This window comes from Somniosus microcephalus, chromosome 1 (assembly GCF_052327205.1).
Source record: "Somniosus microcephalus isolate GS21.2 chromosome 1, FLI_Smic_1.0, whole genome shotgun sequence".
Classification (NCBI taxonomy): Eukaryota; Metazoa; Chordata; class Chondrichthyes; order Squaliformes; family Somniosidae; genus Somniosus; species Somniosus microcephalus.
The window spans coordinates 441,593,917-441,620,009 of NC_140987.1; the positions used below are offsets into that span (position 1 = coordinate 441,593,917).

At 45.9% G+C, this 26,093-nt stretch overlaps 1 protein-coding gene across 3 annotated transcripts in view; it reads right to left on the reverse strand.

Moving 5' to 3' along the window:
• Nucleotides 1-26,093, reverse strand: part of radx (RPA1 related single stranded DNA binding protein) — a 96,892-nt gene that overhangs the window by 59,169 nt on the left and 11,630 nt on the right. For 2 of the 3 annotated variants that reach the window (XM_086001770.1, XM_086001753.1), the window contains exons 2-7: nucleotides 19,296-19,938; nucleotides 14,989-15,131; nucleotides 13,086-13,278; nucleotides 8,495-8,603; nucleotides 5,347-5,438; nucleotides 5,110-5,232 (exon numbers count right to left, since the gene is read on the reverse strand). In XM_086001770.1, the coding sequence (XP_085857896.1) occupies nucleotides 5,110-5,232; nucleotides 5,347-5,438; nucleotides 8,495-8,603; nucleotides 13,086-13,278; nucleotides 14,989-15,131; nucleotides 19,296-19,935 (1,300 nt within the window). In that variant the 5' untranslated portion in view covers nucleotides 19,936-19,938. Of the gene's footprint in view, nucleotides 1-5,109; nucleotides 5,233-5,346; nucleotides 5,439-8,494; nucleotides 8,604-13,085; nucleotides 13,279-14,988; nucleotides 15,132-19,295; nucleotides 19,990-26,093 lie in introns of all 3 variants that reach the window. The other variant, XM_086001761.1, reaches the window with a different exon arrangement.

Genomic DNA, 26,093 nt, shown 5'->3' on the forward strand with positions numbered 1-26,093 from the left:
TGATGGCCTACATCCTAGGGTCTTGAGAGAAGTGGCGGTAGGGATTGTGGATGCATTGGTGATTATTTTCCAAAACTCCCTGGACTCAGGAAAGGTCCCGGCAGATTGGAAAACTGCTAATGTAACACCCTTATTTAAGAAGGGAAGTAGACAAAAAGCTGGAAACTATAGACCAGTTAGCCTAACATCTGTGGTTGGCAAAATGTTGGAGTCCATTATTAAGGATACAGTAACAGAGCATTTGGATAAACATAATTTAATAGGGCAGAGTCAGCATGGTTTTATGAAGGGGAAGTCATGTTTGACAAATTTGCTCGAATTCTTTGAGGACGTAACATACAGGGTGGATAAAGGGGAACCAGTGGATGTAGTGTATTTGGACTTCCAAAAGGCATTTGACAAGGTGCCACACAAAAGATTACTGATCAAGATAAAAAATCACGGGGTTGGGGATAATCTACTGGCATGGGTGGAAGATTGGCTATCTAACAGAAAACAAAGAGTTGGGATAAATGGTTCGTTCTCGGGCTGGCAATCGGTAACTAGTGGTGTTCCGCAGGGGTCAGTGCTGGGACTCCAACTCTTTACAATCTATATTAACGATTTGGAGGAAGGGACCGAGTGCAACATATCCAAGTTTGCCGACGATACAAAGATCGGAGGGAAAGCAGTGTGTGAGGAGGACATAAAAAACCTGCAAAGGACACAGACAGGCTAAGTGAGTGGGCAGAGATTTGGCAGATGGAATATAATATTGGAAAGTGTGAGGTTATGCACTTTGGCAGAAAAAATCAAAGAGCAAGTTATTATCTAAATGGAGAGAAACTGCAAAGTGCTACAGTACAAAGGGATCTGGGGGTCCTGGTGTATGAAACACAGAAGGTTAGTATGCAGGTGCAGCAGGTGATCAGGAAGGCCAATGGAATCTTGGCTTTTATTGCAAGGGGCATGGAGTATAAAAACAGGGAAGTCTTGCTGCAGTTATACAGGGTATTGGTGAGGCCACACCTGGAATACTGCGTGCAGTTTTGGTTTCCATATTTAAGAAAAGATATACTTGCTCTCGAGGCGGTTCAGAGAAGGTTCACTCGGTTGATTCCGGAGATGAGGGGGTTGACGTATGAGGAAAGGTTGGGTAGGTTGGGCATCTACTCACTGGAGTTCAGAAGAATGAGAGGCGATCTTATCGAAACATATAAGATTGTGAGGGGGCTTGATCGGGTGGATGCAGGGAGGATGTTTCCACTGATGGGTGAGACTAGAACTAGGGGGCATAATCTTAGAATAAGGGGCTGCCCTTTCAAAACTGAGATGAGGAGAAACTTCTTCACTCAGAGGGTAGTAAATCTATGGAATTTGCTACCCCAGAGAGCTGTGGAAGCTGCAACATTAAATAAATTTAAAACCGAGATAGACAGTTTCCTAGCAGATAAGGGAATTAGGGGTTACGGGGAGAGGGCAGGGAAGTGGACGTGAGTCTAGATTCGGATCAGCCATGATCCTATTGAATGGCGGAGCAGACCTGAGGGGCCGTATGGCCTACTCCTGCTCCTACTTCTTATGTTCATACGACAGTCCTGCCATCCCAGGAATCAGTCTGGTGAACCTTTGCTGCACTCCCTCTATGGCAAGTATATCCTTTCTTAGGTAAGGAGACCAAAACTGCACACAGTACTCTAGGTGTGGTCTCACCTGTACAACTGTAGTAAGACATCCTTGCTCCTGTACTCAATTCCTCTTGCAATGAAGGCCAACATACTATTTGCCTTCCTAACTGCTTGCTGCACCTGCATGTTTGCTTTCAGTGACTGGTGTACAAGGACACCCAGAACCCTTTGTACATCAACATTTCCCAATCTATCACCATTTAAATAATACTCTACCTTTCTGTTTTTCCTACTGAAGTGGATAACTTCACATTTATCCACATTATACTGCATCTGCCATGTATTTGCCCACTCACTCAACTTGTCTAAATCGCCTTGAAGCCTCTTTGCATCCTCCTCACAACTCACAATCCCACCTAGTTTCATGTCATCAGCAAACTTGGAAACATTACATTTGGTTCCCTCATTCAAATCATTGATATATATTGTGAATAGCTGGGGCCCAAGCACTGATCCCTGCGGTACCCCACTAATCTCCACCTGCCACCCCGAAAAAGATCCATTTATTCCAACTCTCTGTTTCCTGTCTGTTAACCAATTTTCAATCCATGCCAGTATATTACCCCCAATCCCATATGCTTTAATTTTGCACACTAACCTCTTACGTGGGACTTTATCAAAGGCCTTCTGAAAGACCAAATACACCACATCCACTGGTTCTCCCTTATCTATTCTACCAGTTACATCCTCAAAAAACTCCAGTAGGTTTGTCAAACACAATTTCCCTTTCATAAATCCATGTTGACTTTGTCTAATCCCGTTGATGTTTTCCAAGTGTCCTGTTATCACATCCTTTATAATAGACTCTAGCATTTTCCCTACTACTGATGTTAGGCTAACCAGTCTGTAGTTCCCTGTTTTCTCTCTCCCTCCTTTTTTAAATAGCGGGGTTACATTTGCCACCCTCCAATCTGCAGGAACTGTTCCATAATCTATAGAATTTTGGGAGATGACAACCAATGCATCCACTATTTCCATGGCTACCTCTTTTAGTACTCTGTGATGCAGATTATCAGGACTGGGGATTTATCAGCTTTCAGTCCCATTAATTTCTCCAGCACTATTTTTTTACTAATACTAATTTCCTTTAATTCCTCCTTCTCACTAGACCCTTGGTTCCCTCGCATTTCTGGGAAGTTATTTGTATCCTCTTCCGAGAAGACAGAACCAAAGTATTTGTTTAATTGCTCTGCCATTTCCTTGTTTCCCGTTATAAATTCTCCTGTTTCTGACTGTAAGGGCCCTACATATGTCTTCACTAATCTTTTTCTTTTTACATACTTATCCACCCTGTTTGTTGCATCCTCAAAGAACTCTAGGAAATTTGTCAAACACGATTTCCCTTTTATAAAACCATGTTGATTCTGCTTGATTGTATTATGATTTTCTAAATGTCCCGCTACTACCTCCTTAATAATGGCAAGAGAGCCCCAGGTGGGCAGAGGAAACGCTTCAAGGACACCCTCAAAGCCTCCTTGAAAAAGTGTAACATCCCCACCGACACCTGGGAATCCCTGGCCCAAGACCGCACAAAGTGGAGGAGGAGCATCCGGGAAGGCGCCGAACACCTCGAGTCTCTTCGCCGGGAGCAAGCGGAAGTCAAGCGCAAACAGCGCAACGAACGCACGTCAACCCAAGCACCCCACCCACCCGGCCCTTCAACCACCGTCTGCCCCACCTGTGACAGAGACTGTAGGTCCCGCATTGGACACATCAGTCACCTGCGAACTCATTTTTAATGCGGAAGCAAGTCATCCTCAGTTCCGAGGGACTGCCTAAGAAGAAGAAGAATGGATTCCAGCATTTTCCCAATGGCAGATGTTAGGCTAACTGGCCTATAATTTCCTGCTTTCTGTCTCCCTCCTTTCTTGAATGGTGGCGTTACATTTGCGGTTTTTCAATTCGCTGGGACCTCGCCAGAATCCAGGGAATTTTGGTATATTACAACCAACTCATCCACTATCTCTGCAGCCACTTCATTTAAGACCCTAGGATGCAGGCCATCAGGTCCAGGGGACTTGTTGGCCTTTAGCCCCATTAGTTTGCCTGGTACTTTTTCTCTAGTGATCGAGATTGTTTTAAGTTCCTCCCTCCCTATAGCCCCTTGATTATCTATTATTATTGGGATGCTTTTAGTGTCTTCTACCGTGAAGACCGATCGAAAATAATTGTTTCGAGTCTCTGCCATTTCTCTATTTCTCATTATTAATTCCCCAGTCTCATCCTCTAAGGGACCAACGTTTACTTTAGCTACTCTCTTCCTTTTTATATACCTGTAGAAGCTCTTACTGTCTGTTTTTACATTATTTGCTAGTTTACTCTCATACTCTATCTTCTCCCTCTTCATAATTTTTTTTTAGACATCCTTTGCTGGTTTCTAAAAATTTCCCAATCCTCTGGCCTACCATTAATCTTCGCAACATTGTATGCCTTTTCTTTCAATTTGATATGTCCAATCTATATGATGATTAAAATCGCCCATGATTATTGCAGTACCTTTCTTACAGGCCCCCATTATGTCTTGATTTATACTCTGTCCTACAGTATAGCTACTGTTAGGTATATAATGGCCCAGAAATTTGGGTCGGGAGCTTCCCGTGGGTGCAAGCCCCCGACCTGCAATTACCTAGCGCGCCGGCTGTTGCGCTGTGGGCCCGCGTGGGATTCCGATCCTGGGCCTCCTCCAACTGCCGGCGTGCAGTGCTTGTGTATCCCAGGGGCGCAGTTAGTTCGAAGCGTCCCCTGGAATCACGTGGGCCATGGAGAGCCAATGGTAGCAGGGAATGCTTCATTCATAAATTTGACAGGAAGAGCTGTCAAACCTATAAATACTATAAGCCTCAAAACATCACTAAATCTTCAAATAATTTTTTTTAAACAAATCACATTTTAAAAATAACTATAAATTACATGAAATAACTATTTTAAACAATAATTTAAATTTTTGAAAAAATTAATTACATTTTCTAACGGGGCTAAAAATAAACTTACCTTTCTTTAAAGTATTTAAAAATAATAAACCTGTGGAAAAAATGTTTTAATTTTAGTTAATTCACCACTTACCTTTAAAAGCAGGCCTGGCGCCTGCTTTTTAAAAGTGTAACTGCTGGAGACTTACCCTCCCGGAGAAACCTGCAAAAAAACCGTAAGTTCGATGCGCTCGCGCTGTCTCTCCGGCGCATGCATTCCACCTGCCAACCCCTTCTTTCAGGGGAATGGAAGTTCCGGTTTCCCACGCATGCGCCGTGCATGCACGAAACCGGCACTTTCGTTGGGCCTACGCGCGAGTACCCAGCGCCTACTCACCCGTGGGGACCCGAATTTCTGGGCCATAATAGATATAGAAATACAAGTTGTTGTTGTTAAAGGCGTTATATAAACGCAAGTTGCTCCTGTTGGTTGGTTAAGTAGTTGAATTACTGAAAGGCTAAACGTTACTTACTCGGATGGATCTGCTGAAAAGTCTCTGGCTGTGAAGTTGCAAACAGTTCAAGGACAAAAGGTTGCTCAGTGCTTCCATCTACAGCATGAACCCAGCGGTACAGGTAGAAATCCTCGCTGCCCTCTGTGTCGGGACAAAGGCGGGGAAGAGAGTTAAAACACAGCCTTTTAATTATTGTCAAGCTGAGCAACAGCCATCAAAGTTGAGCTGGTAACTTTCTCCCATCATCAAGATTACCTTCCCTTCTTACTCTTTCACATCTTCCCACAAAGGTGACGAGTCCAATAACATCACACGTGTAAGCATCTGGCAGTTTATCCAGCTCCAGTCTAAAGAGACAAACACAGGTGAAATATAACTCCAGGACATCGCTTAGAACTGAACAAGACTAAGATAATGTAACGGTACAGTTGGTTTATTCACCGGAGAAGGAATTGCCACTGCTCTGCCTGTAGCGATTATTTCCTGAGCGAGAGTCCAGTTACCATCAGTAAGTGTACTTCTTAATTAAAAAAAATATTTTATTTTAATTCATTTACGGGATGTGGGTGTCCCTGTACAACTGCGTGTCTTGCTGGGCCAGGTCAGAGGGCAGTGAAGTGTCAACCACATTGCTGCGGGTCTGGAGTCACATATAGGCCAGACCGGGTAAGGGCGGTAGATTTCCTTCCCTAAAGGATATGAGTGAATCAGAATGGGTTTTTACAACAATCCGGGAGTTTCATGGTCACCATTACTGACACTAGCTTTTAATTAGAATTTATTTAAATAACTGAATTTAAATTCCCCTTGCTGCGGTGGGCTTTAAACTCATGTGTCCGGATCATTAGTCCAGACCTCGGTCCAGTAACAGAACCAGCGTGCTCGCGCTCCCGCTACCGTTCACCTCCTCTGTGTAACAGTTCAGATGCGTGCGGACGTCAATTCTAACACTGGCAGATGAAACATAGAAGATAGCAGCAGGAGTAGGCCATTCGGCCCCTCGAGCCTGCTCCGCCATTCAATGAGATGATGGCTGATCATCCAAACTCAGTACCCTGTCCCTACCTTCTCCCCATATCCCTTGATCCCTTTAGCCTTAAGAAATATATCTAACTCCTTCTTGAATATATTTAACTAGCTGGAGAGCCCGGCGTTGCCAGGGCTGTTTTGGGGCAGGCGGTTTAAATCGAGTGCCAGGCTTTGGGGCCCTGTCTGTGTCCCTTTGTGAATCTGGTGCTGGGCAACATTTTAAATCGAGTGGCAGGCTTTAGGGCCCTGTCTGTGTCCCTGTCTGTCTACCTTTTAAAAGCTTGAAAAATGAAAGTGAAAGTACTTATAAAACGTTTTTGGTAAATCTTATGTTATTTTTAAAAGAGACTAACTTTCAAAGTAGTTTTAGCTGGAAGCTGAAGTCATTTGAGCTGGAAGCTGAAGTCAGAGCTGGTAGTGAAACAATGGCTGGCACATCCCCGAGATGAAAACGAATAGTCCCGCCCACACACACACCGATTGGCCAACCATCAGGGGACCGTACTGTAGGATTGGTCAATCGTGACGGAACAGGATTGGTGGAACCTTGATGTCAGTCAATCAATGCTAGCAGATAATGAGTTTAATTTTGAAGGTTTTTTGCATAAGGCGCGAACAATTTGCGTCCGACCGAAAAGTAAATACGCTTAAAACCGTACTGGAAGCGTAAACTTTCTTTGGAGTTAACGCGCGCGTAGGTACGCCCTGTAACTTTCGAGCGCATAGCCCGACAGACGCACAGGCGATGACAGACAGAATGACAGAAGTACCGCTTTATATATATAGATAGATAGAGATAGATAGATAGATGAATTGACCTCAACTGCCTTCTGTGGTAGAGAATTCCACAGGTTCACCACTCTCTGGGTGAAGAAATTCCTCCTCATCTCTGTCCTAAATGGCTTACCCCTTATCCTTAGACTGTGACCCCTGGTTCTGAACTCCCCTGCCATCGGGAACATCCTTCCTGCATCTAGTCTGTCTAGTCTTGTTAGAATTTTATAAGTTTCAATGAGATCCCCTCTCATTCTTCTAAACTCCAGCCCAATCGACCCAATCTCTCCTCATACGTCATTCCTGCCATCCCAGGTATCAGTCTGGTGAATCTCATAGAAACATAGAAGATAGGAGCAGGAGTAGGCCATTCGGCCCCTCGAGCCTGCTCCGCCATTCAATGGGATCATGGCTGATCATTCAAATTCAGTACCCTGTCCCTGCTCTCTCCCCATATCCCTTGATCCCTTTAGCCTCTCAGGTTAAAACTCGAAGAGAGACACAGAGGGAGGATTTTGAGGAGGGAAAGCTGGCGGCAGACTGTTGTCACGTGGCGGGATTTGAACTCATGGCTTCTGGGTCGCTCGTCCACGACACGACACAGACTTTGGGATCTGAGCAATCACCTAGGGTGGCACATCAGTGCAATCTTGAGGGAGCGCCGCGACGTCAGACGCGCCATCTCTCAGATGATGCGCTAAACCCCAGCTGCCTGTTCAGGAGGACACGGAGGATCCCAGGTCACCGGGAGCAGCAGGAGACTTCTCCCGGTGTCCTGGCCGACATTTCTCCCTCAACCAACAGAAACCCAGCAAAACAGAGCAAATGGGTCATTTGTTTCACTGGCTGTTTGTCGGGATCTTGCTGCTCCGTTTGCCCATGTAACAACAGCGACTGCACTTCAAAAAGTAACGGGCTGGTTGTGGTGCACTTTGGGATGTCCTGATGATAAGGTGCCACTGAAATGTGGGTCCTTTAATTACTTCACCCTTTCACACCTTCCCTTAAAATTCTGCCCCACCAACTGAACAGACCATGATGGTACAGCAGGTCTAAGAGGGGGGCAGAGGCAGAAATGGGAATTGGATGAGACTCTGAACAGGGATGGAGACAATCTCAAAGAAATAAATGTTGCTCGTTGAATGAGCAGAAGACACATCAAAGTTAAACAACAACACCTTGCATTTATATAGCGCGTTTAACGTACTAAAACGTCCCAAGGGGCTTCACGGGAGCGATTATCTAACAATTTTTGATACCTAGGCAGATGCTTGGTCCACGAGGTCGGTTTTAAGGAGCGTCTTAAAGGAGGAAAGAGAGGCGGAGAGGTTTAGGGGAGGGGGGGAATTCCAGAGCTTAGGACCCAGGCAGATAAACAGCTCTTCAAACCAGGTACACTAGATAACCCACGAGCACGGGATGATAACGATTTCGACTGTAAGGGCGACCGTATCTCATTGCATGCGGTGCTGTAATTGGCTTTCATCACAAGCATGGGGACGTGAAAAACATGGGCATGGCTCCACGCATACAGCATAATGATAGCTGCCATGGTGCACTGTCATCGAATTGCAAATAGAGTCTAATACTGGAACAGTACCTTGTGATGAAATTATACTTAATGTCAGGCAACCTCCACTCTGCTTTGACCTGCTCAGTTGGCACGATCTGGATTTCGGCGCGAGGATCCCGGGGATTCAGGCAGATCTCTGAAACACATCACATCCAACAATGGAATGCCTGAACATATTATATTTTTCGGAGGTCAGCGGGTGTCTGACACACGTGGAAACCCATCACAGTTCTGAAGAGTTCTCTGAACCATGCTGTTGAGAAAGCCACATAGCCACATTTTTCCCAATATACATTACACACTCTCTCTCTCCCTGTAGAGACATGTCCAACGTAAAGACTTAAGAACATAAGAAATAGGAGGAGTAGGCCATTGCAGATGAAATTTAACGCAGAAAAGTGATACATTTTGGTAGGAAGAATGAGGAGGCAATATAAACTCAAGGGTACAATCCTAAAGGGGGTGCATGAACATAGAGACCTGGGGGTATATGTGCACACATTGTTGAAGGTGGCAGGGCAGGTTGAGAACGTAGTTAAAAAAGCATACAGGGTCCTGGGCTTCATAAATAGAGGCATAGTGTACAAAAGCAAGGAAGATATGATAAATCTTTATAAAACACTGGCTTGGCCTCAACTGGAGTATTGTGTCCAATTCTGGGCGCCGCACTTTAGGAAGGATGTGAAGACCTTAGAGAGGGTGCAGAAAAGATTTACAAGAATGATTCCAGGGATGAGGGACTTCAGTTACGTGGATAGACTGGAGAAGCTGGGGTTGTTCTTCTTGGAGCAGAGAAGGTTGAGAGGAGATTTGATAGAGGTGTTCAAAATCATGAGGGGTCTGGACAGAGTAGATAGAGAGAAACTGTTCCCATTGGCCGAAGGATCGAGAACCAGAGGTTATTGGCAAAAGAACCAAAGGCGACATGAGGAAAGACTTTTTTACTCAGCGAGTGGTTAGGATCTGGAATGCGCTGCCTGAAAGGGGGGTGGAGGCAGATTCAATCGTGGCTTTCAAAAGGGAATTAGATAAGCACCTGAGGGAAAAGAAATTGCAGGGCTCCGGGGAAAGGGTGGGGGAGTGGGACTAGCTGAAGTGCTCTTGCAGAGAGCCGGTACGGGCTCGATGGGCCGAATGGCCTCCTTCTGTGATGTAACCATTCTATGATTCGGCCCTTCGAGCCTGCTCCACCATTCAATAAGATCATTGCTGATCTACTACCTCATCTCCACTTTCCTGCACTATTCCCATATCCCTTGGTTCCCTTAGTATGCAAAAATCTACGTCTCAGCCTTGAATATACTCAACGACTGAGCCTCCACAGCCCCCTGGGGTAGAGAATTTCAGAGATTCACAACCCGTTGAGTGAAGAAATTTCTCCTCATCTCAGTCCTAAAAAGCCAACCTGTTATTCTGGACTTAGCCCGGGGAAACATCCTCCCAGCCTCTACCCTGTCAAGCCCCTTAAGAATTTTATATGTTTCAATGCGATCACCTCTCATTCTTCTAAACTCTGGGGAATACAGTCTACTATATAAGCCTAGTCTTCTCAATCTTTCCTCATAGGCCAATTCCCCCATCCCAGGGACCTGTCTGGTGAACCTTCATTGCACTCCCTCTAAGGCAAGTATATCCTTCCTTAGGTAAGGAGACCAAAACTGTGCACAATACTCCAGGTGTGGTCTCATCAAGGTTCTATATAATTTCAGTAAGACGTCTTTACTCTTATACTCCGATCTTTTTGTAATACCACTTGCATTTATACAGCGCCTTTCAGAACCTCAGGACATCCTGAAGCCCTTTCCAACCCATGAAGTACTTTTCAAGTGTAGTCACTGTAGCAATGTAGGAAAAGTGGCAGCCAATTTCCCCATAGCAAGGTCCCCACAAACAGCAATGGGATAACGACCAGATCATCTGTTTTAGTAATGTTGGTTGAGGGATAAATATGTGCAGGGAGCTTAGGTATAGCAAGGACCAAGACTGAGAAATCCTGCAAGTGTAAGGGTGAATACTGTTGGATTTTAACCAGTCGCAACATGCAGCCTACCAGCTTAGAATGCCATTAAGCTACTCGATGTTAGTCGTGCTGGGACTAACCTCCCAATCTGGGTATTGTGTGTCAGCCTTGGCTCAGTGGTAGCAGACGGTTGTGGGTTCAAGCCCCACTTCAGAGATTCGAGCACACAATCCAGGTTGACACTCCAGCGCAGTACTGAGGGAGTGCTGCACTGTCGGAGGTGCTGTTTTTCGGATGAGTCATGAAACCGAGGCCCCGTCTGCTCTCTCAGGTGGACGTAAATGATCACATGGCACTATTTCGAAGACGAGCAGGGGAGTTTTCCCCGGTGTCCTGGCCAATATTTATCTCTCAACCAACACCTAAAACAGATGATCTGGCCATTTATTTCACCTCCGACAGTACATCTCTCCCTCAGTACTGCACTGAAGACTTTGTGCTGAAGTCTCTGGAGTGGGATTTGAACCCCCAACCACCTTCAAACTTAGAGGCGAGAGTGCTATCACTGCATGTTGCAATTGCCTGGTTCCACACTCCTACTGGAGAGCCTCACTCACAGGAAGGGCGGGTCAGAGACAGAGCTACAGTACTGCAGCCTGATCCTTCGGCCAATGCGCTCTGTGAGTAAAGCTCTGTACAGGGAGTTTGCAATGGCAGAACTTTTTTTTTATTCGTTTCTGGGATGTGGGCGTCGCCGGCAAGGCCAGCATTTATTGCCCATCCCTGATTGCCCTTGAGAAGATGGTGGTGAGCCGCCTTCTTGAACCGCTCCAGTCTTTGTAGTGGTTTGTTATAACTGAGTGGCTTGCTAGGCCATTTCGGAGGGCGGTTAAGAGTCAACCACATTGCTGGAGTCACATATAGGCCAGACCGGGTAAGGACGGCAGATTTCCTTCCCTAAAAAACATTCATTAGTGAACCAGATGGGTTTTTACGACAATCCGGTAGTTTCATGGTCGCCATTACTGATACTGGCTTTTTATTCCAGATTTATTTAATTAACTGAATTTAAATTCCCCAGCTGCCGTGGTGGGACCTGAACTCACGTCTCTGGATCAGTAGTCCAGGCCTCTGGATTACTAGTCCAGTAACATAGCTACTATGCCCCCGTTGAGAGGCAGGAATAGCCAAAGAAATTACAGTGTGCCAATATCAGTGTATGGATTCTTAACATGTTTAGACAAAACTCTTCCATCTAGCTTTATGAACATTTGTTTCAAACGGGTTTAATAACTCCTTTAAAAGAGGAATTTTATACTAACACATTAAGATTTAACACAATGTAACACATTAACACACACCAAATGTTCAAATTGCAGGGCTATGGAGAAAGAATGGCACAGTAGGTGGGGAAGGAGGTGGGGAGCAGTGGAACGAATTGGATAGCTCCTTCAAAGAGCTGGCACAGGCACGATGGGCCGAATGGCCTCCTTCTGTGGTGTAAGATTCTATTCTATGAAAATCCATACAACCTAACTCAAGGCAACAGGTAAAGACAGCTGAGAAAAGACAGCTGGGTAAAAATAGAGAGGAAATCTCAGTGGAAATTTAAGAGGAAATTAAATAAACACATCTAGAAAACTATTTAATGGCAAAGTGGATGAGCAGTGAAATGGCAAGAGTCAAATGGACTCCTTGTGCACTGACACTTCAGGGATTCTAGAGTGAGAGACAGACAGAGAGAGAGAGAGAGATTGAGCAAGAGAGAGACAATGAATGAGAAAGAGAAACAGAAAGAGTGTTTAACAGAGTAGAGGCATCGATAGACTTTTGGGTATTAAGGGAATCAAAGGATATGGGGATAGTGCGGGAAGGTGGAGATGAGGCAGAAGATCAGCCATGATCTTACTGAATGTCGGGGCAGGCTCGAAGGGCCGAATGGCCGACTCCTGCTCCTATTTCTTATGTTCTTACATAAAGGCAGAAAGATAAATGAAACAGAAACAATCAGAGAATGATAGGCAAGGATCAGAAATAGAGAAATAATAGGCAGAACAAGAGAAACAGATGGTGCAAAGTTTAAAAAAAAAAGATATTTGGCTAGATACAGGAAACTCTCGATTTACCGACACCTAAATAACCGGAAATCTCTGTTAACCGGCAAAATTCAGGAGTAGGTTCAGGTAAGTTTTACTTCATATTAGTGGCCGTTCCTGGATCTGTGGCTGTGTAACCGGGGTTCCTGCACCTGTTGCTAAGCAACAGGGACGCCTGGATCTTGTGGCCGGGGTTCTTGCACCTGTTGCTAAGCAACAGGGAAGCCTGGATCTGTTGCTGTGTACGGGGCTCTCGTATCTTTACTATATCTCTCTGTAATCTGGACTTTTTGATAAACCGGCACCACGCTGCTGCCGGATAAAAAAGAGTTTCCTGTAGCTACAGGGAAGGGCAGAGAGAAAGAAGCATACAGCAGGATAAAAAAAGTTAGAAATAACCGAGGGCATGTTAGGAGACCAAGGGCACTGAGGCTAATTGAGTGACTAGTCCAGTGGTTGCTGGGGTCACAGAGTGAACACTATGGGATATATGTGCAGCAGAATAATACATGTTAATGCTCACTGCACTTACTCGAGACAATACTGAATGCAGCATTCTCACCTATGGTTCTAAAACTCTTCATCTGTTGGTCATGTGGAGTGGCCCAGGTTCTCATCTGGTAACTGTGCTTGACAGAGTAACGGTGCAGCAGGAGCACGGTGCCAACGTGCAGGGACTGGTACCATTCAGGGCACAAGGAGTTCCACAGGACGACCGGCATCATACCCGACTGATCGGCTACTTCAAGGTAGGCCTGCAGCAAGAGCCAAAATAGAGCCTTAACGCACGGCCGTTGCCCACAGGACAGGAAGTGCATCGCCATCTCTACAACGGGCAATTTTTGCCCCAAACACAAGGGCAGGGATCACGCATAACTCTTAAAATGGCGGTCATTTAGCTCCAGCGGGGGAACAAAAAAACACTGGGTCGCTAACATGGAAACTGAAAGGTAAATTAATCTATTGGGACCAGGGTCAAATTCTCCCCCAAATATTTTTGAAGGTAAATTGAAAACAAATTGTAGAGACTGAATACACGAAGAGATATAGGCCTAGAAATTCACTGGCGCCCCGCAGTCTTACCAGGGCGCCGGAAGTACCGCCCCGGAAGGAGTCGCGAACGCCCGCCGGAAATTCAGTTTCAGCGCCCCAGATGGAAGCGCAGCGCTACTCGAGGCGCCCCGCATCCCTCTTGGGGCGCTGCAACTGAAAATCGCAGCGCAACGTGCCGCAGCGCCTTTCTCCCCTTCTTAAAGGGGAGGGGCCTGCTGCAGCGCGATCGCCGATCGCGAGTGAAGGCAAAAGAGCCCGGCACCGAGGAGAAGTGCCGGGCTCCTGGGACACAGCCAGCACAACGTGGGGGTGGGGGGTGCTCAGGAGGCTGGGGACGCCAGCAAAAAAAATGGCCGCCCCGTGCCTCCGCGCCTCTACTGCCGCAGGTAGGCTCCCCTGAACCGGTCGCAATTTTCGCGATCGGGGCAGTAGCGGGGCGCTGCACACACCGATGACGTCATCAGTAGCGACGCAGCGCTAATGGCTAGCGCTGCCATTAGCGTCCCGCTAAATTTAGCGAGAGGCGTGGCCAGTGGCGTAAAACCCACTAAGTGCCCTCTTTGGGTGCTAACGGGTGGCGCAGCCCACTGAATTTCTAGGCCATAGTACTTAGACTTAATGGCCTAGATATTAACCACCACCCCCCCTGCCCCCGTGACAGGTGGGAGAGGGTCAGGGGGTTAAAAAGTGAAATGCGCGGAATGCGACCCCAACCCACCACGCACGTGCCTGCCGCCTTTTGTACGTGGCGGATATCGGTGCGTCCGAATGTCCTGCCGTGGAAAGGCGGGGCACTTGGTAACATGTTTAAATCGGGCTCCTACAGGGCAATTGGGAGCCCGGTGTCAAGTTACTTGCTGCTGCGCGGTTTTCCCAAGGGTCGGGAAACCCGGCAGTGAAAGGGAGGCGGGAGCTGCCAGCTCTACAAGGTCAGTGGCACTCCTTGTGGGCCAGGAGCGCTTCCCCCAGGCACCTCACAGAAGCCTTCGGCCTCCCCCCGCCTCTCCCCATTGTCGACCTCCCCCTCCCTCTCCCCTTCCGATTGCTGGGGCCCGTCACCGAGGGTCCCCGGTTGCAACCTTCTGCCATCTCCCGCCCGCCCGCCAGCCAGGCTGTCCGTTTGGCCGGGCGGGGAGGTGGAGCTACACGATGCAAATGAGGCCCTGGCGTTACCAGCGGCAGGACCTCTGTGTCTTGCCGGGTTCTTCGGCTGTTTTCGGCCTCCCCCACACACTCCCCGCCTCCCTGCAAATATTGGGGCCATTGTCTCCCTTTAAATGATTCGCATTGAGAAGCAAACAATGGCGCTAACTGTAAGGCTGATGGAATTTTTGAGCAAATCATGAAAGTTCCGGATCAGTATTCCAAAGTCTTGGGAACGTCAGGAAGGGAATGCTTCCGATGTCACTGACCTGATAAGGAAAGTCCACCTTCGTTCCAGGCCGTCCATAATAGCGTAACCTGGACATGTGCATTATTCGCACCAGAACATGTGGAAATTCGACTTTTGTTTTCCAAGTCCTTGCCAAGTGTTGGAGAGAAATGAGTCCGAAAGCTGTCAGAAAACAATGGCAATTAAACCCTTAATTTATTATTTTTATATAATGACAAACAGGATCACAGGAATCCCGATTCGCAATATTTAAAAGCGGCCAGTTCCCAAATTACTTGGACAAGAATCAGTTGATCAAAGAGAGCCGGCGTGGATTTGTGAAGGGTAGGTCATGTCTGACGAATCTAGCTGAATTTTTTTGAGCAGGTCGCGAGCATGGTGGGATGGGGAATGTCTACGGACGTTGTCAATTGGGCTTCCAGAAGGCATTTGATAAGATTCCGCACAAGAGATTATCAGCAAAGAGTGAGAGTGCACGGAATTGGAGGTAGCCTTGTGACATGGGTCCGCGATTGGGTGGGAGGTAGGTGACAGAGAGTAGGGATAAAGATTCACCAGACTGATACCTGGGATGGCAGGAATGACGTATGAGGAGAGATTGGGTCAATTGGGCTTATATTCGCTAGAGTTTAGAAGAATGAGAGGGAATCTCATTGAAACGTATAAAATTCTAACAGGACTAGACAGACTAGATGCAGGAAGGATGTTCCCGATGGCGGGGGAGTCCAGAACCAGGGGTCACAGTCTAAGGATAAGGGGTAAGCCATTTAGGACTGAGATGAGGAGGAATTTCTTCACCCAGAGAGTGGTGAACCTGTGGAATTCTCTACCAAACAAGGCAGTTGAGGCCAATTCATTAAATATATTCAAGAAGGAATTAGATATATTTCTTAAGGCTAAAGGGATCAAGGGATATGGGGAGAAAGCAGGGACAGGGTACTGAGTTTGGATGATCAGCCATGATCTCATTAAATGGCGGAACAGGCTCGAGGGGCCGAATGGCCTACTCCTGCTCCTATCTTCTATGTTTCTAAGTGTTTGTTCTATGATTGGCGTGACATGACAAGTGGTGTTCCCCAGGTATCTGTACTTGGGGCCTCAGCTTGTCACCATATATATCGACGACTTGGATGAAGGAATATCGAAGTTTGCAGATGACGCTAAGTTAGGAGCCCCAGGAAGTTATATGGATGGGCGCAGGAAGTTACAAAAGGGACATAAGGCAGACCAAGTGAGTGAGCAAAACTAGGGCAGATGGCGTTCAATGTGAGGAAGTGTGAGGTCATTGACTTTGGATCCAAGAAAGACAAATCAGAATCATTTCTTAATGGTGAGAGTAGGAGCTGTTGAGGAGCAACGGGATTTACATGTCCATGTATGTAAATCGGTAAAAGCTGGTGCACCAGTACAAAAGATAATCAAAATGATTAATGGAATGTTGGCCTTTTTCTCAAGGGGGTGGGAACTCAAAAGTGAGGAAGTGCATAGAACTAAAAATGGAAAATGCTGGAGATTCTCAGCGGGTCGGGCAGCATCTGTGAAGAGAGAGAGAAACAGAGTTAACGTTTCAGGTCGATGAGGTGCACAGAACCTTGGGCAGACCCCGATTTGGTGTACTCTGTTTAGTTTTGGGCACCAAACCTTTATTGGCCTTGGAGGGGGTTGTGAATCTTATCATTCATGAAGAAATGACTCATGAAATAACACTGGGCGGCCAGCTGGTGGCGCCGTCCAAGGAGTATAAATGCTCGGGCGTGGGCCCAGCTTGCCCAGGACGTTTTTGTAACCAGGAACTAGTGATGTAATTAGTTGTGAAACAGCTGATTAAAGCCTTGTTTTATACTCAACCAAGTGCTTAGTGAGTTTTCTTACGTCACAGTGTAGCTTCATAAGAATACCAGGTCTTAACGGGTTAAATTAGCAGGGCTGGTTGCATAAACCTGGTTTGTATTCCCTTGAGCTTAGACGGTTGTGGGGTGATCTAATTGAGGTATTTTTAAATGATTACGGGATCCGATTAGGGTAGAGGTGGAGAAACGATTTCCTCTAATGGGGGAAATCCAGAACAAGATGGTACAGGAAACTTTCGATTTACCGGCACCTAAATAACCGGAAATCTTGGTTAACCGGCAAAATTCAGGAGTAGGTTCAGGTAAGTTTTATTACTTGCCTTCCTCGATCTGTTGCTGTGCAAGGGTGTGGCTGCAGCTGTTGCTAAGCTACAGAGACGCTTGGAACTTGTGGCCATTGTTCTGAACCCAACAGGGTTTGTTGCTTTATACGGAGCTCTCAGCTCCGTATCTTTTACTATAGCTTTCGGTTATCCGGAATTTTTGATGAACCGGCACCACGTCGGTCCCGTCGGTGCCGGATAAAAAAAAGTTTCCTGTATAATCTTAAAATTAGAGCGAAGCCACTTGGGAGTGAAATCAGGAAGCACTTTTTCACACAAAGGGTGGTGGAAATCTGGAATTTGGTCCTCCAAAAAGCTGTTGATGCCGGCAAACAATTGGAGCTTTCAAGACTGAGATTGATTTTTGCGAGGTAAGGGTATCAAGGAATGCAGAATAAAAGCGGGTAAATGGAAAGAAAGAAAGACTTGCATTTATATAGCGCCTTTCATGACCACCGAACGTCCCAAAACACTTTACAGCCAATGAAGTACTTCTTTTTTTAAGTGTAGTCACTGTTGTAATGTGGGAAACGCGGCAGCCAATTTGCGCTCAGCAAGATCCACAAACAGCAATGAGATAATGACCGGGTAATCTGTTTTTGTTATGCTGATTGAGGGATAAATATTGGCCAGGACACCGGGGAGAACTCCCCTGCTCTTCTTCGAAATAGTGCCATGGGATCTTTTACATCCACCTGAGAGAGCAGACGGGGCCTCGGTTTAACATCTCATCTGAAAGACGGCACCTCCAGACAGTGCAGCACCCACTCAGAGTGTCAGCCTGGATTTTTGTGCTCAAGTCTCTGGAGTGGGAGTCTTGAACCCACAACCTTCTGACTCGGAGGCAAGTGTGCTACCCACTGAGCCACCCTCTGCCTAAGAGAGAAGAGGCAGACACTCGGCTTGAGGTACAGATCGGCCACGATCCAACTGAATGACGGAGCAGGCTCGAGGGGGCTAAATGGCCAACTCCTGTTCAATGTTCCCGTTAAGCTGTGCGGCCGCGTGGTCGTCTGAACGTCCCGCGCAGGCCGCTTGCCGGCTTTGCAATGGGAAAAACCGGGCATGCGCATGAATCTGAATGGTCCACACAGCCCGTTAAATGGGCCGCGCACCCAAAAACAAAATTAGAGGGAACATTGCTCATGCTCTTAATGTTCCTCCCTGGACAGATTATTTGAATGAGATAAGTTAGGGAGAATTAGGGGCAAGCACAGAACTGGTATTAGGTATCGGGAGGATTTTCATTTCTCGGATGGTCATTGACCTTATAACAGTAACTACTTTAAAAGTACGCCATTGGCTGTGAACTGCTTTGGGACGTCCCGAGCACCCATAATTACAAGTTCTTTCTTTTTGGTGAAAACAATGCACAAAAGCCATGCAACTTCCTCATGAACCAGCAGAATAAGTCCCAATACTGTCCCACTGCACACGGCAGGAGCGTGCTCATGTGAAACTTTGGCAGTGTCACTCTTAGCAAACCAACAACAACTTGCATTTATATAGCGCCTTTAACGTAGTAAAACATCCCAAGGTGCTTCACAGGAGCGATTATCAAACAAAACGTGACACCGAGCCACATGAGGGCAGACTTGGTCAAAGAGGTAGGTTTTAAGGAGCGTTTTAAAGGAGGAGAGAGAGAGGTGGAGCGGTGGAGAGGTTCAGGGGGGGAATTCCAGAGCTTGGCCCTAGGCAGGCTGAAGGCACGGCCACCGATGGTGGAGCGATTAAAATCGGGGATGCGCGAGAGGCCAAAATTGGAGGCGGGCAGAGATCTCAGAGAGTTGTAAGCAATGTTTCCCTTTAGCTTTGTTTTTGGGTGCGTGGCCCCTTTAATGGGCTGCGCGGCCCATTCAAATTCCCGTGCGTCCGCAGTTTTTTTCTATTTAAAAGCTGGTGTGCCGGAGCTCCAGAGTGCTGTGCGGCCGCGTGGCCATGCAGCTCAAAGGGATCATTGGTTATGGGGCTGGAGGAGATTAGAGAGATAGGGAGGGGGCGAGGCCACGGAGAGATTTGAAAAACCAGGCACAAGTGCATACCAACAGCATCAAACAGGTAAGATTTTTTAAAATCGATTATATAAAGGATAACGTGTTCTACAAGATTACATATCTTAAGCTAACAGTGAAAGTGCACCAAGCCGGACTCACCTTCAAATGGAACCTTTGGGGCAGGTGGTCCCTTTGGGCCATTCCATTCTCCGCCATGGGGGTCGTTATTAGTCCACAAGGGTAAATAATGGGCCCTTCCACCTTTCAAGGGGGTTTCTGGCTGCAAAGTCCTCAGAAGATCCCTCCCTCTCTGGGACGCAGTCAGGTTGTGGAGGGGCGCAGTGCTCAGGCCGGGGATGCTCGCCCCGGGGCAGTGGCCATCGGCCCCCAGCTCCAGCGCCTCAATCTGCAGGAAGCAGCAGTTCAGCCTCTTCTCGTCGTACACCAGGCTGCAGCGGGCGATGCGGATTCCGCGGCCGGCCCGCAGGCAGTTGCGGTGCACCAGGGGGTTCAGGTCGGGGGCCAGGTGACACGCCACCTGACAAATGCCATCAGTCACGGTCACGTCGTAATAGTAACAGGGAGCCGAGCCGGAGCCGCTTTGGTTTGCCGCGTCCCCCAAGTACCGCCGCACGGCTACAACCGCCACAAAGTCGGCGGCGTCGGGAAGGACAGACCGCGAGGCGACGGACGTGGTGAGCTGCCGGAAGAGGTCTGAAATGATGGAGCCCTTTCCTTGTTGTGCAGCAGCGTCGAGGCTGTTACTGGGGGGAGAACTGTTGAGTAACTCAGCCGACATCACCTAAAACAGCAAGGAAGGATCCAGTGTTCAGCAGATCGAGTAACAAACATCCTGGAGAGTGGAATTATAATAGGATGGGAATAGTCACTGCAACTCACACACTGAGCAGAGGATGGAAATGTTATTGTAACTCACACTCAAAAACAACAACAACTTGTATTTATATAGCACCGTTAACATTGTAAAATGTCCCAAGGCGCTTCACAGGCGTGTCATAAAACAAAATTTGACACCGAGCCACATCAGGAAAAATTAGGGCCAATGACCAAAAGCTTGGTCAAAGAGGTAGGTTTTAAGGAGCGTATTAAAGGAGGAGAGAGAGGTAGCGAGGCAGAGAGGTTTAGGGAGGGAATTCCAGAGCTTAGGGCCCAGGCGGCTGAAGGCACGGCCACCAATGGTGGAGCGATTATAATCAGGGATGCTCAAGGGGCCAGAATCAGAGGAGCGCAGATATCTCTGGGGATTAGGGGGCTGGAGGAGATTACAGAGATAGGGAGGGGCGAGGCCATGGAGGGATTTGAAAACAAGGATGAGAATTTTAAAATCGAGGCGTTGCTTAACTGGGCCTTGGTGCGAGTTAGGACACGGGCAGTCGAGTTTTGGATGACCTCAAGTTTACGTAGGGTGGAATGTGGGAGGCCGGCCAGGAGTGGGTTGGAATAGTCAAGTCTAGAGGTAACAAAGGCATGGATGGGGGTTTCAGCAGCGGATGAGCTGAGGCAGGAGCAGAGACGGGCGATGTTGCGGAGGTGGAAACAGGTGGTCTTAGTTATGGCGCGGATATGTGGTTGGAAGCTCATTTCAGGGTCAAATACAATACCAAGGTTGCGAACAGTCTGGTTTAGCCTCAGACAGATGCTGGGGAGATGGATGGAGTCGGTGACTAGGGATTGGAGACTGTGGCAGGGACCGAAGACAATGGCTTCGGTCTTCCCAATATTTAATTGGAGGAAATTTCGGCTGATCCAGAACTGGATGTCAGACAAGCAGTCTGTCAATTTAGAGACAGTGGAGGGGTCGAGAGAAGTGGTAGTGAGATAGACCTGGGTGTCATCAGCGAACATTTAGAAACTGATGCTGTGTTTTCAGATCATGTCGTCAAGGGGCAGCATATAGATGAGAATAGGAGGGGCCCAAGGATGTAACTCACTGCAATAGGATGGAAATGTTACTGTAACTCACAGCAATAGGATGGAAATGTCACTGTAACTCACTGCAATAGGATGGAAATGTCACTGTGCAATAGGATGGAAATGTCACTGTGCAATAGGATGGAAATGTTACTGTAACTCAGTGCAATAGGATGGAAATGTCACTGTAACGCACACTGTGCAATAGGATGGAAATGTCACTGTAACTCACTGTGCAATAGGATGGCAATGTTACTGTAACTCACTGCAATAGGATGGAAATGTCACTGTACTCACTGAGCAATAGGATGGAAATGTCACTGTAACTGTGCAATAGGATGGAAATGTTACTGTAACTCACTGCAATATGATGGAAATGTCACTGTAACTCTGGAATAGGATGGAAATGTCACTGTAACTCTGCAATAGGATGGAAATGTCACTGTACCTCACTGTGCAATAGGATGGAAATGTCACTGTAACTCACTGCAATAGGATGGAAATGTCACGAACTCACTGAGCAATAGGATGGAAATGTCACTGTAACTCACTGTGCAATAGGATGGAAATGTCACTGTACCTCACTGTGCAATAGGATGGAAATGTCACTGTAACTCACTGCAATAGGATGGAAATGTCACTAACTCACTGAGCAATAAGATGGAAATGTCACTGTAACTCACTGCAATAGGATGGAAATGTCACTGTAACTCACTGAGCAATAGGATGGAAACGTCACTGTAACTCTGTGCAATAGGATGGAAATGTCACTGTAACTCTGCAATAGGATGGAAATGTCACTGTACCTCACTGTGCAATAGGATGGAAATGTCACTAACTCACTGAGCAATAGGATGGAAATGTTACTGTAACTCACTGTGCAATAGGATGGAAATGTTACTGTAACTCACTGTGCAATAGGATGGAAATGTTACTGTAACTCACTGTGCAATAGGATGGAAATGTCACTGTAACTCACTGTGCAATAGGATGGAAATGTTACTGTAACTCACTGTGCAATAGGATGGAAATGTCACTAACTCACTGAGCAATAGGATGGAAATGTCACTAACTCACTGCAATAGGATGGAAATGTCACTGTAAATCTGTGCAATAGGATGGAAATGTCACTGTAACTCACTGAGCAATAGGATGGAAATGTTACTGTAACTCACTGTGCAATAGGATGGAAATGTTACTGTGACTCACTGTGCAATAGGATGGAAATGTTACTGTAACTCACTGCAATAGGATGGAAATGTCACTGTAACTCACTGTGCAATAGGAAGGAAATGTCACTAACTCACTGAGCAATGGGATGGAAATGTCACTGTAACTCACTGAGCAATAAGATGGAAATGTCACTGTAACTCACTGCAATAGGATGGAAATGTTACTGTAACTCACTGAGCAATAAGATGGAAATGTCACTGTAACTCACTGCAATAGGATGGAAATGTTACTGTAACTCACTGAGCAATAGGATGGAAATGTTACTGTAACTCACTGTGCAATAGGATGGAAATGTCACTAACTCACGGAGCAATGGGATGGAAATGTCACTGTAGCTCAGTGAGCAATAAGATGGAAATGTCACTGTAACTCACTGTGCAATAGGAAGGAAATGTCACTAACTCACTGAGCAATGGGATGGAAATGTCACTGTAACTCACTGAGCAATAAGATGGAAATGTCACTGTAACTCACTGCAATAGGATGGAACTGTCACTGTAACTCACTGCAATAGGATGCAAATGTCACTGTAACTCACTCTGTGCAATAGGATGGAAATGTTACTGTAACTCACTGTGCAATAGGATGGAAATGTCACTAACTCACGGAGCAATGGGATGGAAATGTCACTGTAGCTCAGTGAGCAATAAGATGGAAATGTCACTGTAACTCACTGCAATAGGATGGAAATGTCACTGTAACTCACTGTGCAATAAGATGGAAATGTTAGTGCAACTCACTGAGCAATAGGATAGAAATGTCACTAACTCACTGAGCAATAGGATGGAAATGTCACTGTAACTCACTGCAATAGGATGGAAATGTCACTGTAACTCACTGCAATAGGATGGAAATGTCACTGTAACTCACTGTGCAATAGGATGGAAATGTCACTGTAACTCACTGTGCAATAGGATGGAAATGTCACTGTAACTCACTGTGCAATAGGATGGAAATGTTACTGTAACTCACTAATAGGATGGAAATGTCACTGTAACTCACTGCAATAGGATGGAAATGTCACTGTAACTCACTGTAATAGGATGGAAATGTCACTGTAACTTACTGAGCAATAGGATGGAAATGTCACTGTAACTCACTGCAATAGGATGGAAATGTCACTGTAACTCACTGCAATAGGATGGAAATGTCACTGTAACTCACTGCAATAGGATGGAAATGTTGCTGTAACTCACTGCAATAGGCTGGAAATGTCACTAACTCTGCAATAGGATGGAAATGTCACTGTAACTCTCTGAGCAATAGGATGGAAATGTCACTGTAACTCACTGCAATAGGATGGAAATGTCACTGTAACTCACTGAGCAATAGGATGGAAATGTCACTGTAACTCTCTGAGCAATAGGATGGAAATGTTACTGTAACTCACTGAGCAATAGGATGGAAATGTCACTGTAACTCACTGAGCAATAGGATGGAAATGTTACTGTAACTCACTGTGCAATAGGATGGAAATGTTACTGTGACTCACTGCAATAGGATGGAAATGTTACTGTAACTCACTGTGCAATAGGAAGGAAATGTCACTGTAACTCACTGAGCAATAAGATGGAAATGTCACTGTAACTCACTGCAATAGGATGGAAATGTTACTGTAACTCACTGAGCAATAGGATGGAAATGTCACTGTAACTCACTGAGCAATAGGATGGAAATGTCACTGTAACTCTGAGCAATATGATGGAAATGTCACTAGCTCTGCAATAGGATGGAAATGTCACTGTAAATCTGTGCAATAGGATGGAAATGTCACTGTAACTCACTGTGCAATAGGATGGAAATGTTACTGTAACTCACTGCGCAATAGGATGGAAATGTTACTGTAACTCACTGTGCAATAGGATGGAAATGTTACTGTGACTCACTGCAATAGGATGGAAATGTTACTGTAACTCTGTGCAATAGGATGGAAATGTCACTGTACCTCACTGTGCAATAGGATGGAAATGTCACTAACTCACGGAGCAATGGGATGGAAATGTCACTGTAGCTCAGTGAGCAATAAGATGGAAATGTCACTGTAACTCACTGCAATAGGATGGAAATGTCACTGTAACTCACTGTGCAATAAGATGGAAATGTTAGTGCAACTCACTGAGCAATAGGATAGAAATGTCACTAACTCACTGAGCAATAGGATGGAAATGTCACTGTAACTCACTGCAATAGGATGGAAATGTCACTGTAACTCACTGCAATAGGATGGAAATGTCACTGTAACTCACTGTGCAATAGGATGGAAATGTCACTGTAACTCACTGTGCAATAGGATGGAAATGTTACTGTAACTCACTGTAATAGGATGGAAATGTCACTGTAACTCACTGCAATAGGATGGAAATGTCACTGTAACTCACTGTAATAGGATGGAAATGTCACTGTAACTTACTGAGCAATAGGATGGAAATGTCACTGTAACTCACTGAGCAATAGGATGGAAATGTCACTGTAACTTACTGAGCAATAGGATGGAAATGTCACTGTAACTCACTGTAATAGGATGGAAATGTCACTGTAACTCACTGTAATAGGATGGAAATGTCACTGTAACTCACGGAGCAATAGGATGGAAATGTCACTGTAACTCACTGTAATAGGATGGAAATGTTACTGTAACTCACTGAGCAATAGGATGGAAATGTTACTGTAACTCACTGAGCAATAGGATGGAAATGTCACTAACTCACTAATAGGATGGAAATGTTACTGTAACTCACTGCATAAGATGGAAATGTTACTGTAACTCACTGCATAAGATGGAAATGTTACTGTAACTCACTGAGCAATAGGATGGAAATGTTACTGTAACTCACTGAGCAATAGGATGGAAATGTCACTGTAACTCACTGAGCAATAGGATAGAAACGTCACTGTAACTCACAGCAATAGGATGGAAATGTTACTGTAACTCACTGAGCAATAGGATAGAAATGTCACTGTAACTCACTCTGAGCAATAGGATGGAAATGTCACTGTAACTCACTGCAATAGGATGGAAACGTCACTTTAACTCACTGTAATAGGATGGAATTGTCACAGTAACTCACACTGAGCAATAGGATGGAAATGTCACTGTAACTCACTGCAATAGGATGGAAATGTCACTGTAACTCACTGCAATAGGATGGAAATGTCACTGTAACTCACTGCAATAGGATGGAAATGTCACTGTAACTCTCTGAGCAATAGGATGGAAATGTTACTGTAACTCACTGAGCAATAGGATGGAAATGTCACTGTAACTCACTGAGCAATAGGATGGAAATGTTACTGTAACTCACTGTGCAATAGGATGGAAATGTTACTGTGACTCACTGCAATAGGATGGAAATGTTACTGTAACTCACTGAGCAATAGGATGGAAATGTCACTGTAACTCACTGAGCAATAGGATGGAAATGTCACTGTAACTCTGAGCAATATGATGGAAATGTCACTAACTCTGCAATAGGATGGAAATGTCACTGTAACTCACTGAGCAATAGGATAGAAACGTCACTGTAACTCACAGCAATAGGATGGAAATGTTACTGTAACTCACCGAGCAATAGGATAGAAATGTCACTGTAACTCACTCTGAGCAATAGGATGGAAATGTCACTGTAACTCACTGCAATAGGATGGAAACGTCACTTTAACTCACTGTAATAGGATGGAATTGTCACAGTAACTCACACTGAGCAATAGGATGGAAATGTCACTGTAACTCACTGCAATAGGATGGAAATGTCACTGTAACTCACTGCAATAGGATGGAAATGTCACTGTAAC